General features: G+C 42.5%; 2 protein-coding genes across 3 annotated transcripts; one reads left to right on the forward strand and one right to left on the reverse strand.

The window, feature by feature from the left end:
- The first annotated feature begins 2,267 nt into the window (after positions 1-2,267).
- LOC136428777 (spore coat protein SP65-like) lies at positions 2,268-6,757 on the forward strand. 2 transcript variants are annotated; one of them, XM_066418524.1, is made up of 5 exons: positions 2,268-2,490; positions 3,257-3,277; positions 3,341-3,871; positions 4,117-4,264; positions 4,608-6,757. In XM_066418524.1, exons 1-5 carry the CDS (start codon positions 2,385-2,387, stop codon positions 4,651-4,653), a joined length of 852 nt encoding a protein of 283 aa, XP_066274621.1. In that variant the 5' UTR covers positions 2,268-2,384; the 3' UTR covers positions 4,654-6,757. The 2 variants fall into 2 exon arrangements, with proteins under 2 accessions (XP_066274621.1, XP_066274623.1); XM_066418526.1 differs by having other exon boundaries at positions 2,276-2,490; positions 3,257-3,871.
- LOC136428778 (D-beta-hydroxybutyrate dehydrogenase, mitochondrial-like) lies at positions 6,632-12,610 on the reverse strand. Its single transcript, XM_066418527.1, has 5 exons — positions 12,327-12,610; positions 11,948-12,053; positions 9,907-10,012; positions 8,370-8,501; positions 6,632-7,666 (listed from the first exon to the last, which is right to left on the reverse strand). Exons 1-5 carry the CDS (start codon positions 12,580-12,582, stop codon positions 7,487-7,489), a joined length of 780 nt encoding a protein of 259 aa, XP_066274624.1. The 5' UTR covers positions 12,583-12,610; the 3' UTR covers positions 6,632-7,486.
- Positions 12,611-14,654: the final 2,044 nt, after the last annotated feature.

The following is a 14,654-nucleotide window of genomic DNA, read 5'->3' on the forward strand; positions in this document are numbered from 1 at the left end:
ACCAGAATAGGAATTGTGATGAAAGATAAACGCATGTGGTAACATACAAAACCAGAGAGAAGGTACATTTAAAGCAGTCATCCTCAGTTGAGGTGAATCATACAAAAAATATAACACTAGAAAAGAGAACTTCAATTGCGAAAACAGGCGTAAACTATTTGGAATGAGCCGGATCCTTACATTTGCTTGGAGATCAGCCTGATCCTTGCCCAAAGGGGAAATCCGTATGTCGAAATTGTACAGTACTATTCAATATGTTACAAGGTGAAAGTTACGTTAGAAATTTCATCATGTACGTCTAACGTTATACACAAATTATCATAATGCATTGATATACACACCCAGCGTGAGAGAGTCACATAAGTGCTTTTACATGTTTTAACTAGGCTGATTTTACAATTTTTTTTTTTCATATAGCATGAAATCGAACTGGTTTACACTGTCTTGTTACTCTTTTTGTCACGCTTAAAAGTGAAAAAAAAAACACAGTCCGTTAACTACCCGGCGGGGCTCCTTTTTCCGATTGTGTCCGTAGCATTACTCGTGATTTCACCGCTTGTTTTGCGTCTAAATCAGCAAAGCGAATTCTGTGTGCCTGCATTGCCCGCTGCTCGGCCTGGCCACATTCGTCAGCTTGTCGTCCCTCAACTGCTGCAGGATTTTCCTGGGCGTCTTCCCCAGCTTCCCATGACCCGAAAACTGACTGTTAGTCGACCTCTGACAGTTATTCGATGAAAAATTGCGGCACTCCGTCCATATAACGATCAAACGGGTTTTAAAAAAATGGCGGACAAACTCAATCTTATCGTTTGAAATGGGACGGTTCCACTTACGGTGGGGGTGTGAAAAATATTGTTTTTAGTCCTTCCGTTTCAATTTCACTTGAATTGAAATTTGTTTATTTTTGTACGTATTCTAAGAAGATTTTGTGAATTTTGATAAAATTTATTTTTCTAAACAAGGGTAAGAAAAAGATTCATCGAAAAGACAGCCCTCTACAAAATGGAATAAGTGGTGTGTTATAACACGGGTGTGTTATGGCCCCATAACACATGGGCAATGGAGGCTTCTGATTAGTCGACGCCATCTGGCTATATGATAATGTGATATAACATCTACTTTTCTACGGTCATCAACTCTTAAGCAGCCCGGGATCCGCCCGTGATGGCAAACGTATTGGGCATTGGTAAGTAAGCACCTTCAGCACATAACTGTTACTATCACAAGAAATACAACAAGCAACCTAGTACCTGATAGCACGTAACATATCACATAGAAATCAGTATAATGGTCTCTTAATCATGTAAATTAATCACCAAGTATCGGACTGTGCAAATCCCCAACCTTAGACAAATATACGTTTCCATGTGACGTATTGACCCCACTCAGGACAAGAGCTGATCATAAAAATTCGTACAGGAGTGGCTAGAGTGGCAGGGAAAACACGTACCATAACTCATTACATTGTGTGCATCTCTGGCTATAGCTAGCTAATGAACAGATAAACAGGTTGATTAGTACTTTGATTGAAGATAACACCGACACTGTGGAGTATTGAGTAGTATCCTCCCATGACATAAAAATAAACTCTGTGTTTGGGAAGTAGACAGTGGCCTTTTAAAGTATTTTTAGTCGCTGCGAGGAACATGCGTCAGCATACATGTCAGGTTTGACATACGGCCCATTGTACTGTCGCCTATGATGTTGACATAGGGTGGCTGTTACGTGACAGAACCCCTCCTAACTTGACTTTTGTTCGACGTCTGTGAGGGTCTGCCCATAAGTTAATAAGCAACAGATCTGCTCTCACAGTGAAAACTTCATTCTATGAGTTAAAATACATTAGCCTGGATGCCAGACCCCCAAACTCTGAAATATCTATCGTGTGTGTGGAATCCTTTGATTTTCTTTGTTTACACACCTCCTTGGTTTACAAAATATGTCAAAGACGCGTTTTGATCATTGTTTATTTGTTGACGCCAAGGAACCTTTGGGGACGAATAGATAAGCAGTGCAGGTAGAGACCTGTCTATATATAAGTGGTATTTTTTGCTACACAATATGGCAAGCCAATGACGTCTTGTGGCAAGAGAAGTTCAACAAAGCCGCGCATTTAGAACTTCAGCGGAAACGACAAGTAAACATCACCGCCTATTTACCTACTACTTGGGAGCGACTTCCCCTTGCATGCCGCCATGCCGTCATAAAGACCATAAGAATGTGGCGACGCCCTGGGTAATCTGTGGATATAATCTAAAGGTGTGCCTGGGCGTATCTATAACGACGTGACGTTTAACTTTAGGCCAGAACTGCAGAACACTCACACAGCGAGGACCTCTCTAACCACTCTAAGACTTAAACCCAGCGTAATTGTCGTTTCTAAGATGGCAACGTTCTGTCTGGTAAAGTTGTTGATGGTAGTCTATCTGTGTGGACTGGCCAGTGGACAAACAACGGTGCTTACAACGTCAACACCGAATGGCAGCACAGGTACGTAACGCTTTCCATTCAGTTACTTCCCCTTACTCAATGGGTAGAAGAAGTGTATACTGGAATGGAATTCATGGATATATACCAGCGCCTAGTTCTTCTAGTTTTGAGACAGTATGCGCAACATCGTTGCACTTATATTTCTAATCAACAGTTATTAAAAAAGTTGAGATTAGTTGTCTGTTAGTGAGTCGGATGTCAGGAACCTGTCTGGAACAGAAACATGTTTACTTAGTAAAAAGGAAACGGTTTCGCGGAAGACACAGGTCACAGTGAATAAAACTTGGGGACCGTCAAAACCGTTAAACGTCAAAACTGAAAACATATACAAAACGCAACATTTTACTGTGCCCAGCATTATATCAAAATTCGATCTTTGAAAATCAACCTGAAAAAGAGAAACATTTAAAGCATTTGCCTAATTTTTGTCCAAGAATATTGTCAAGTGCCTTGTGATCTGATATTATAGTAGTCTCGCCGCTGCAACCGCTTTTACTCCATCTTTGAAGCGGACGCCTTAGACAGGTTTGAATGAAGTCAGAATTGACAAGCGCCGAAATAACACCGCAACACAAACAACTTAGTAGGGCGAAGTCACGTAGTCAGCATAAGATATATAGAGGGGTGCTTCATGGGTCAGGTCTGGCAGCGAAAGGACACTTTTGTTGAGGCCACAAAACACAACACCCGGTGACGCAATAGGATGTGCGCTACCATGTTAGTACTGTCTTTAAACAAGCTGGTAAACATAATCTAACTACTGCAGGTGGTGTGACGACAGCTGCGGGTAGTGTGACGACAGCTGCAGGTAGTGTGACGACAGCTGCGGGTAGTGTGACGACAGCTGCAGGTGGAATGGCAACAACGGCAGGTGGCGTGACGACACAAGCTACAGGTGGGATGACGACAGGTGGAATGACGACAGGTGGAATGACGACAGGTGGAATGACGACAGGTGGAATGACGACAGCTGCAGGTGGAATGACGACAGCTGCGGGTGGAACGATGACAGCTGCAGGTGGAATGACGACAGCGGCAGGTGGCGTGACGACACAAGCTACAGGTGGGATGACGACAGGCGGAATGACGACAGCTGCAGGTGGAACGACAACAGCTGCGGGTGTAATGACGACAGCTGCAGTTGGAGTGACGACAGCTACAGGTGGAATGACGACAGCTGCAGATGGAATGACGACAGCTGCAGGTGGAATGACGACAGGCGGAATGACGACAGGTGGCGTGACGACAGCTGCGGGTGGAATGACGACAGCTGCAGGTGGAATGACGACAGCTGCGGGTGGAATGACGACAGCTGCGGGTGGAATGACGACAGCTGCGGGTGGAATGACGACAACTGCAGGTGGAATGACAGCTCAGCCAGGTAAGTGTAGTAGTACAAGAAAATTCCCTTGCATTGTAAACAGCATGATCTATTTTAGGAACGGTTGTAAAGTAGGTGTACAAAACATGTATATTAAACACACAGTATAACCCGGCTGTAGTCTTCGGCAAATAGATTTTTGTTATGATATACATACAAGCCATATGTTTTACAGCACTCAAATAGCCTTCAGTGTACAGCTAATTACTTACTTATCAATGCATGTATTGCAACTGTTTCCACAGAGTCTACCACAAACCAAGGGGGTGTGAGCAGCCCTTCCCAGGTCGATGAGCAGACGGTCATCATCATCGCGGTTGTGGTGGCAGCCGCCGTCCTTGTATTGATACTCGTGGCGACCGGTATAATTGTGTACGTGCGACGGCATAACAAGTAAGCAAAACAGTGTATATATTTTTTTTATTAGAAGGGATTTGAAGCTGTGAAACTGGCTTGAATGAACTCATCTCATCTCACAATGGTGAAAATGTATGTTGCATTACATATTTCGTATGCACCTGATCTCAAATGCGATTATTCTACAAAACTCTAGTTCCTTTTCTTTCCAAATTTTACATGAAGCCCAATCTATACGCAAATTAATGTCAGTTTTGATTTAAAGTTACCATTGTTTAATTGTTTGCGTATCATTATACCACTTTTACCCTTATGTTCCTGCTTATGTTATGCATTCCATAAACAAATATTGACACAAAATCACGATTTTCTTCTTCAGGAGTGCCACCTTGTCACTTTCAAACGTTGAACTTTCACCACGGTGAAGATGGAGGAAGCAGCTGGCATCCAACTGTGGCTTGACACTTGAAAACATTTACAGTCATGAAACACATTTAATTGATGTGTACTTCTCATCGGCATCAACATTTTATCAAGGGCTACCTTGGAAGAAATGATAAATCAAAAGCAGAACTACAGAATCTTTTGATATGAAGTTTGTAAGATTAGTGATTTAGCTATAAGGTCTCAAACTATAACTATTTATGTAAAAATAAGAGAATAGAAATCATTTTGATCCTTGTCATTCTTTTCACACGAGTAGAATAATACAGTGCAGGCATATATCATATGTTATGGACAGTTACTTTTAAAAGTTTCAGATCTTGGCAAACGGTGCTTCTTTTAAAATGTAAATCACCTAAACTTTTCTTGGTACTTTGTAACGTTGGGTAACCTAAATTCGGGATTTTTCCGATAACGGTTGACTGAAATCAATCTAGCAGAACAATAAACCATCCTTTTTTTCTATTATTCTGTCAGTATCATGTACTATCTTTGCACTAATCATATATATGGTAGATTTTGTCTCTAGTCGTGCTGACACCATAATATTTCAACTTGAAACTACCGTGCGCCGCACGCACAATTACGGTGCTGTCGGACAGGGGGGCACATTAATTCGGGAGAGAAGATTCGTCTTGAATATCTTACCGCTAATCACATTTTATACAGCAGCTATTCGTCCCATCCTTGGCTTGAGGAGAGTGCTATGGATATAGACGTGTCCAAGTAAAAAAAAATACACGAAAAAACGGCCGTACCGCACACATCAGGCCAGTTCGGGAACAACCCGTGTGTTGAGTCGGTAGAACTTCACTCAAAGTCGGCCCATCGTCATCATCGGGCAACGTGTAACGTTACATTATTCATGGCAAGTTAGCTGGATGCCGTAGCAATGGTAATACTACTATGTCCATGTGTTCCTTGTTGTGTTAGGAGCAAACTTTGAGGAAAATATCTTCCTCAGTCCACTATCACACGCAGCATTTAGACAAAAAAGTGTTCCTCACAAACCTTTTGTCGTCTGCTTGACGACATGATTCTGGGTAACAATATGGCGGCGGGAAAATACACGTGCCGTAGGTTGAAGCAACAAAGAGGAGTTTTGATGATTGATCATACTTAGAATCCAGTTGCAGGTTAGCAAAAGAGATTGTAATAAGTTGTCTTGTAAATAATTGTGTTTAGCAGGAAGCGGATGTGACATTTTTCTTATAAACCAGCCGACAACCATGTTGTGTACTTCTCCCACGAAGCCCTCAGACTGTTCCAATAAGGGACGGAGAGTTTTTGACCTCGTCGCCTTATAATCCATGCTTATCGAAGCTTTTCAGACAGTGTTCTGAATACGTAAGTCTGTCAGGTTTGCATTTCTAGCGGTATTACTTATGTTGCATCTAGCACATATCCCTAAATACCCCGTTTTCGAAAAATCCCGACTTTAAGTACCCCACGAATTTAGGTTACCCAACGTTATATCCATTGAGAGAAAGAAAACTATTTTGTCTAGTTTTTTGTTTACTATACACATAAACGTCATTAAGCATAATGACCAAATATTCACATAGATGGGAAAGATTTTGCTACAGGATATTACTTAGACAGGTAAGACTGTCAGAACCTTCTATGCTATGCCTGGCAAAGGCATATTTATGCTGCTAAGGAATCATCTGTGACAGTATATCATACTTACTTACAAACACCACGACTTGTATTTCTTCTGCATCAAGATTGTAAGAGGCAGCCAACTTAATGTATATATAGTTGTATACACTATATCATATTATGTATATAACCCAGATGCCAGTAGTCAATGTGTTACTTGTGACTTTACCGTTGACGCCTGCCTACATGTATGTTATTGTATTCTCCCGGTGTCTATGTGTGTGCATGCACACCAGCCGTTAGTTTGTATTTTTTCACACGTACTGTTTAAAACGCAAAGAATGATCTCAGAGTATGGGAAAAACTGATAGTATGCGTATTCCAATGTCACATACATATGTAGCATATCTTGATATCATCTTATTATTGCAAAGATTTGTAAGTTCTGGACGTGATTAAAGTGCACATGATCAACCTATCATATACCTGGATTGAATATTTTCCTTCAAGTAAGGGTGTTCTTGTTTCATTACGGAATAACATGGCTGATATCATCCTGAATTCATGCATTTGCTTAGACCTTGGTCAGTCTTATTTGATCAGGCATGTTCATTTTTACCGTAAAGCAAAGACCATTGTGCATTCTTACTAACTTAGAAAATGACGTTGGAGTAAACTTTCTATTTTGCCGTGCCTAGCATTACTTAGCTTTCTGCCAAAGATGCTGGGTGTTGCAATGCCCGTCTTTTTCATCCCTTTGGTTGACCTCCAGTTACAGCTAGTGGCTAGTCGGCTTGTAGCATTGTGCTAAGCAGAGAAAGCAGCTGTATATACTGTTTTTACATTAAGATTCGATCATGTGAATGGAGGGCTATGTTTTACACTATCCAGTGCACAGCACGCCATCAACCAGTCGGCGTTAAGCTCGTCATTATGCATTGAGATCATGTAAACGTTCAAAACTCTCAATACAGGGAGTTTCCTGTGTTTTTAAAGGTATCTAAACCAACATGGTAAAATGCTCACACGCAATGCAAGCTTCTGTGAAACGATGTTATTTCGACCACAATGACTTAAAGCTTGAGAAATTACCCATTTACCATCCAAGCAACAGAGCATGAGAAAGCGGTTTATCACTAAATCATATTAAATGCAATTCAAACTTCAAATCCTGCTTAGTGATTTAACTGAAAGACTATGACGAATTATATTCTAGTTAGTTTTCTTCAGCATGGCTGGTTTAGGGTCGCCTTCCTTCTCAGCCCTTTCCGTAGAGTCAGTCCAGGTTGAGGGAAAGTTGCCCAGCCAGACGTTGCTCACGTAGTTCTCAAAATTAGACCCGACCAAGTACCGATGGGCGGGGGCGGTCAGGGTGACGCCGTCTACCATGGCCTGTGAATTGAATATCAGAAACCACGTGATGTTGCTTGTTGTGCCCTAGTACATGTCAATCATGGAAGTGGCTACTGACTGGATGATCCTGTCAAGAGTGGAAAAAATCGTACTGTTGACAGGATCATCATGTCAACAGTACAATTCTTCCATTGTTTAAAGGATGGTCCTGTCCACAGTGTAAATGTTTCTCTATCGATCTTTTCCGTCAATAGTACAATAATGTCTGTTATTGACAGGACGGAAATTGTACTACAGTTTTTCTCGGCGTTTCGAGTTGCTGTTAGTGAATGGAATGTTATGCTATGACTAGAAGCAGACGATTCTTAGTGCGAATTTTTCCACTGTTGACAGGATCATCCTATTTGATATTGCTATAAATCCTGCCACAAAACGAATTCTACCAGCACAAATGAACTTAAAGTCAAGCCAATTTGTGGAAATCGTTCCGTTTGTTTTTGCTCGAAGTGTATATGAACCTTACATCCAAAACTAATAGGAATCACTCTCGCGAGAACATCCCAGTATTTCGAATTGCCATTTCCAAGCGGCTTCATTTGTCCCCTTTTACAGCTCATTCTACAACAATACATGTGGTAAATATTGTTCTTCACGAACCTACCACTTCAAGTCATTTTCAGTGACGCTCAAAATATGAGCAAATACCAAACCTTGCTTGGATGGGTATAAACTCAGAACTTACATCTATAACAGCAGTGGTATCTTTGGCTTGGCGTGAGTCGTGGTGTATGGAGTCTATCTGCCCCATCCTGAAGTTGAAGTACTCCATGCCATAATCCTCCTTCACGACCTCTTCCATGTTGTTCCGCAAGTCCTGTACATGTACGATGAATTTTTATCTTCGCAAATAATCAAGGCTTATCATGGAAAGTGATTTATATTTACGTGCCTATCACCCCCTGCAAATTTGATCATGCACCATACCATTTGGACGTTATGATTGGGCGAATGAGTCCAGTTAAGATAGGGTTAAAAATCATTTGGTGGTACAGGACTAGTATATGTGTAGAGTGTGCTGATATATGTTATAACTGGTCATGAAAAAATATGAGTATGTTGATATTATATGGGCCACAAAGGTTCGATATGGCAGTGTTGAAAGTTGAAAGTGATGATGAAATAGTACAGTCAATATATATGAATAGAATAAATCTGGCACGTTTTTAGGTGTTTCTAGTCAGGCTTTCTATTTTGTCCCTATTTCGTTATGTCGCCAACCGTGTTGAACAAAAATGCTTAAACTGAACGCGTCAAAAACCAGCAGTACCCACACCTCTGCTTGGAGAATAGTTTATTTATTTGACCTACATGTACGTTTATGCAAGGCTATCTGTTTACATGACCTGACACTGTCCCATGTCCCATTGAAAGGCAGTGGGTTAACAAACTTTCCTTACTAATTATGCAAATTAGCTCCTTATTTGCATAATTAGTCATTGATTATGTAAAGCACCATCCGAGCTCTCTACATACTAAACATCACGACGATCTGTCGACCCATTCTCAAGTTATTCATGTCCGAATGTCAAAACAAAAACACCCACTGCGGTTCTTAACAAGCCGCTAGGGGGCCAAAATTTACAGAACTTACTTTCTGTGGCATGAACTATCTACCACACAAAAATCATGACCATAGCACTTTCAGAAAATATGCCCCTAAATTTTGAAGCTCTGCTGCAGTACCTTTGGTACCCGCTAGAAGGCACATTATGGAACTTGACCTTCTTTTCGGTAAATCCTACCCATCCACTAAATATCATAAGGATCCATCAACAGCTTCTTGAGTTATGTTGTCCACAAGAAAATTCACATCCACACAAAGCCCGCTGCAGTACCGACGAAAAGTGCCAGGAGAACCATTTTTGAACTTGACCTTTTTTACAACATCTACACACCTGCAAAAAATCATGAAGATCCATCAACGTTTCCGTCACTTTTTTTGCCTACATACAAACACAAAAAAATGCTAAGTCCGCTGCAGTACTATTGAAAAACGCAAGGTAAACCATTTTCGAACTTGACCTTCCTTTACACAACCACTACACACCTACCAAAAATCATAAAGATTCATTGAAGTTTTCTTGAGTTATGCTCCTGACATACATTCAGACCCACCCAACAGATTTTTCAACCGAAAACATAATCCTCTCCGAGTACAAGTACTCGGCGAAGATAAATATAATGGATAAACATTACTGCCAAACATGCAGACGTCATACCTCCACGATCCTATTGTAGATCTGGGGTAAAACGATATCCGTGACCTGCGCAAAGCTGCATGGCTCCACGATGACGACTTTGACACCCCACTTGTGCATCTCGTGCCTGTGTTAGCAGTGATGATCGTCATTGAAGAATGTTCTTTTTAGATACAGATACAATCTTTATTGACACAACGAAAGTACAGCGACTTTCGTAAGGTCTACTACATCTATACATACATACATACAAACAAACAAAACAAATAAGAGCATACAATTGAGTTTGTTTACATACAATCATATGGGATAGGGCAACATATTGAAATTTAACGTGTCGTATACATTGCTAGTGTAGAGTCCATAAATATACCCCGGGTCCGAATGGTATGACCCGGGGGTCAGAGGTGAAATAGCACATGAACCGGACCAGATCATGCCTTACAATTATACACAGAGTTACGTTGAATCCTCGTCCCGTCTCCTCCTTGGGTCGGCCTGTAAGTGGTAACCTACATTGGCGGCAGCGGCGGGATCACTTCGAGCCAACGTCACCGGCGTTCCAGCCCTTCCACGAACTCGGAGGACATTTTTTTTACGCACCGACTTCTCCTCGCCCCCCTCCCACCCCACCTACCACCGACTGAACAATGGAGCCAACGTTCAAAGACCCGGAGTCAGGTACTACATACCCGTTCACGTCTTCTACCTACATGTACGCTGCGCCTCCCGTTACCTATTCTGTACCATCCTCGATGATTTCCCACCCTACAGTAGCATTCCAACCAATTCCACAGCCAGCAGTTAGTGCCGGGACATCCATGTCTGCCCTCCCCAACCCAGACGTGGGTCTCCCACCACCAGTCCGTCCAAAGACTACCTCAGTGCAGCGACCACGCGGCCCGAACTGCAGTCCCAGGGCGCCACTCCGACGCAGACAGCAGTGACCACTCGGCCCGAACTCCAGTCCCAGGGGGCCACTTCGACGCAGACAGCAGTGACCACTCGGCCCGAACTCCAGTCCCAGGGGGCCACTTCGACGCTGACACCAGTGACCACTCGGAGAGGTCGTCAAATACGACTGCCTTCCCGGTACTTGGACTGACTATGCGGACAATTAGTTATTCGTCTGTGCACAATTTGTACTTGGATCGACTATGCAGACAATTAGTTATTCGTTAGTGCCTTTATCTTTATATCGTTATATACGGTAACATACAGTTATACAGTTGTTATACTAATGTACCGTCTAATGTACCGTCCCCACGAAGCATTAGCCCGTTTGTTTGTTTAAGTATTATTCAAAGTATTTAGTATTTAGTTCGCTATAACTTCAGGAGAAGTTCATTCCTCGTAGGGGGGAAGCATGTAGAGTCCATAAATATACCCCGGGTCCGAATGGTATGACCCGGGGGTCAGAGGTGAAATAGCACATGTACCGGACCAGATCATGCCTTACAATTATACACAGAGTTACGTTGAATCCTCGTCCCGTCTCCTCCTTGGGTCGGCCTGTAAGTGGTAACCTACACTAGTTCTAATGTCCAAACATTCGTTGATGTACATACCTATCTGTACACAGTAAAAATTATAAGGATTATCACCTCCTAGTATGTAATTGAATCTATCAACAGAGGGGGCGTATTGAATTCACTTGAACAAGCAGAAATAAAGGTGAATAGCTTTGAGCGTTTATCCTCATATCTTGAACAATCCAGGATAAAGTGACGTTCGTCTTCAATTTCATTTGGGCTGAATGTAAACAAACGCCCTAAAGCCCCTATCTCACTGGACAGGCGACCTCGCTTCAAACGAGCGATTTGACAACAACTTCCTCCATCGATAAAAAACGATTACGATTTGTGTGTTTGTTGTCGTTTTAGTCATACTTGTACATTTGCATGAAATCTCATCATAAAGTCAAGGGTAATATAAAACCAATTTCGGACGCAGCAACTCTGCCAACGCGCCGCGGGTCCAGTGAGATGGGGCTTACTTTGTGTTCATCGGCCTTTCACGTCTATTTTCAAACTTTTGATAACGGCATGAGAAGATGACAAACCTAAGTGCGTCCGAGAACGACTCCAGGGCTGCCTTGGTCATGCAGTAAGCGGACTGAGCCGGGTGCGCGTGGAGCCCCGAACCACTGGAGGTGTTCACAACTCGTCCTACGGTGAAAGAACAACGCGTATAAAGAAGAGGAATCAACCTTTCCAAAAAGTAAGTTCCCCTTTGTCCCTCTCTTTGGTACCAAATTGCTATTTTGAGGGACCCGGCCCATGGACTAGTATACAAATGTGTCATCATGACATGGTGGCCAGGGTTGTTGACTTATGTTCTGGGTTTGAATCCCTAGCAGGTCTCAATATAGCGCCGACATGGATCCGGAAAGACTGTTTATTTATTACGACAAGGCCTAGTCAGAAGAAATACTGTCAAACCCTTCGCCCAACGAATCAGCGGGAGGAACGCCTTGGTGACCCGCACGGCACCGAAGGTGTTCACTTCCATCGCACGTCGGTAGGTGGCGAGGGAGACCCACTCTATCTCCCCTGGTTGGCTAACCCCAGCGTTGTTCACCAATGCGTAAAGTCCTGTTGGAATATCACACATGTATTGGGGGGAAACAAGTTTAAAGCCTGCTATTTTTCCATTTATTACCTGGCTTCGCAAAGATGGTTCTGTTGTCGGTGCCATTTGTGGGTGCGTTAGCGAGTGTGTTTGTCTGTTTGTAAATAGCATAACTCAAAAAGTTGTTTATGGATCAGTAATTATCCCGTGTTCACACAATGTCTCGCTGGCGGAGGTTAATGACACCCTTCTTGGGACGGTATCCGTCGGGCCGGCCGCTAGGAATGCGATTTAGTCAAACTAGATCCGTAATATATATGGCATATTGACAGGTGTCGGCAAAACGAGGACCTTTAGTTGCCTTTGCCAAGAAAGCTATGTTTTCGGTAATGTTTGCCCGTCTGAATACAGTTGAGAAGTTGTTGATGGATCTTCTTTATGTTTGGCGTGTGGGTAGGTGTCGGCATAAGTTTGATGTTGGTCCCACGAACGAATTTTAATGGTACTGTAGCAGAACTTACAGTTTTGATATCTCGTGCTTTGAACATGTTATGTTCGAGATTTGTCACTGCCAGACAGCCCTCTGTCTTGTTGTACATTTCATCGCAGAAGGGGAGGGAGTTTGCTGTTAGTAAAATTTAACATCGCTGTTGGGAAAATTTGAGAATGTCCAAGGTGTTTTGTCACACCACATCACAACTTACTGAATAGCATATTAACAGACAGAACGGTTTTTACTTGATAATTTTCTCACCGTCTGAACCCGTCGGCAGTCGTTCTTTGACCTGTTGTACAGCGGCCTGCACCTGTCCATCATCAGTGACGTCTATCTGAACAGTACTCAGCCTGCTCGAGCACTCCGCCCGGAGTTTCTTCGACCCCTCCCCACCACTGTCTGCCAGCAGACAGCCGGCAAACACCGTGAAGCCAAGCGAGTCCAGACGTTTGGCAAGCTGAAACCCGAAGCCACTGTCACATCCTGTTAGTGGAAAGTCAAAGTTATAAGCAGCTCAATGATTTACAGCACCCCCCCCCCCCCACACACACACACACCAAAAAAAACTTTCATGTGTGACAATTAAGGTTGTGTACTGGTCGCTTATATGTGTAATATGTATATGCTTATTATGTATTGTCTCTAATTTGAAAATTGAGGCACCTTGTTTTTTTGTGCATCTTGTTTTTTTTTTCATTGCAAAAAACTTTTATGTGTGACAATTAAGGTTGTGTACTGGTCGCTTATATGTGTAATATGTATATGCTTATTATGTATTGTCTCTAATTTGAAAATTGAGGCACCTTGTTTTATTGTGCATCTTGTTTTTTTTTTCATTGCAGTATATTTGGAATTTGCAGAGGATGTTATCCACCAATTGACCTTGCTGTACACATGTGGTATAACTTAAACCTGGCTATAATGTATCTCAAAATGCTTTAGGCTCACAGCCACATATTGAAGTCGAATTCCTACCTGTGATGAAGACAGCTTTGCCGTTGCCGCTCACTCGGCTCTTCGGCGCCAAGTACAGAACCACACAGTATCCCACTGAACCCAGTAGTATCCCCGTGCACAGGTAGTACAGGGCAGGTGCACAGTGGTACAACAACAACAGCAAGCCTGAAACGGCGGTAAAACCAATCAGGCTTGCAGAGTAGAACAAATGTAGAGGATTTAGTATCGTTAGAACTGACCTGCCGGAGCTTTTGTAGTGATATTGAACTCAGTTACCTAACCCGGAACAAAGGTATTGGACCTTGACCTATTGCTCCCTCCTAAGTTCAACTTCAAGTTCGGGTCTCGGTTCGGAGTTTTGGGGCCAACCTCGGAAAGAAAGGGGTTAGAGTTTCTTCATATATCGTTTTTCAACTACGCCGCTGCACCTCGACTTCGGACGTGACCTTCGGCACGTGTGTGAATATTAGTCTTCCAGAAATTAAAGAATAATATTCTAATTTCAATATTTCAATATCTTAGAAATCCTAATATTCTAATCTAAACAGTCAACTGGATTACAATATGAAACAAGCTATCTACATACTAAAAATCATTACCATCAGTCACACCCTTCTTGAGTTCTTCTCTTTCTAAGTCTGAAATAAAACCTGCTCCTGCAGTTCCAAGAAAGCCGCTAGAGGGCCCAAACCTACCCACGTACCAAATATTAATACAGTCATCCAGGCCTTTTTGACTTATGTTG

Source organism: Branchiostoma lanceolatum, chromosome 2, assembly GCF_035083965.1.
Source record: "Branchiostoma lanceolatum isolate klBraLanc5 chromosome 2, klBraLanc5.hap2, whole genome shotgun sequence".
Classification (NCBI taxonomy): domain Eukaryota; kingdom Metazoa; phylum Chordata; class Leptocardii; order Amphioxiformes; family Branchiostomatidae; genus Branchiostoma; species Branchiostoma lanceolatum.

Coding starts and splice junctions, on each gene's coding strand:
- LOC136428777 (XM_066418526.1), top strand. CDS start 2,385: ATGGCAACGTTCTGTCTGGTAAAGTTGTTGATGGTAGTCTATCTGTGT. Junction 2,491..3,256: donor AACACCGAATGGCAGCACAG/GTACGTAACGCT, acceptor TAACTACTGCAG/GTGGTGTGACGACAGCTGCG. Junction 4,265..4,607: donor TACGTGCGACGGCATAACAA/GTAAGCAAAACA, acceptor TTTCTTCTTCAG/GAGTGCCACCTTGTCACTTT.
- LOC136428778 (XM_066418527.1), bottom strand. CDS start 12,582: ATGGCACCGACAACAGAACCATCTTTGCGAAGCCAGGTAATAAATGGA. Junction 12,054..12,326: donor GCTGATTCGTTGGGCGAAGG/GTTTGACAGTAT, acceptor CTTTCACCGTAG/GACGAGTTGTGAACACCTCC. Junction 8,502..9,906: donor TCTACAATAGGATCGTGGAG/GTATGACGTCTG, acceptor GTACATGTACAG/GACTTGCGGAACAACATGGA.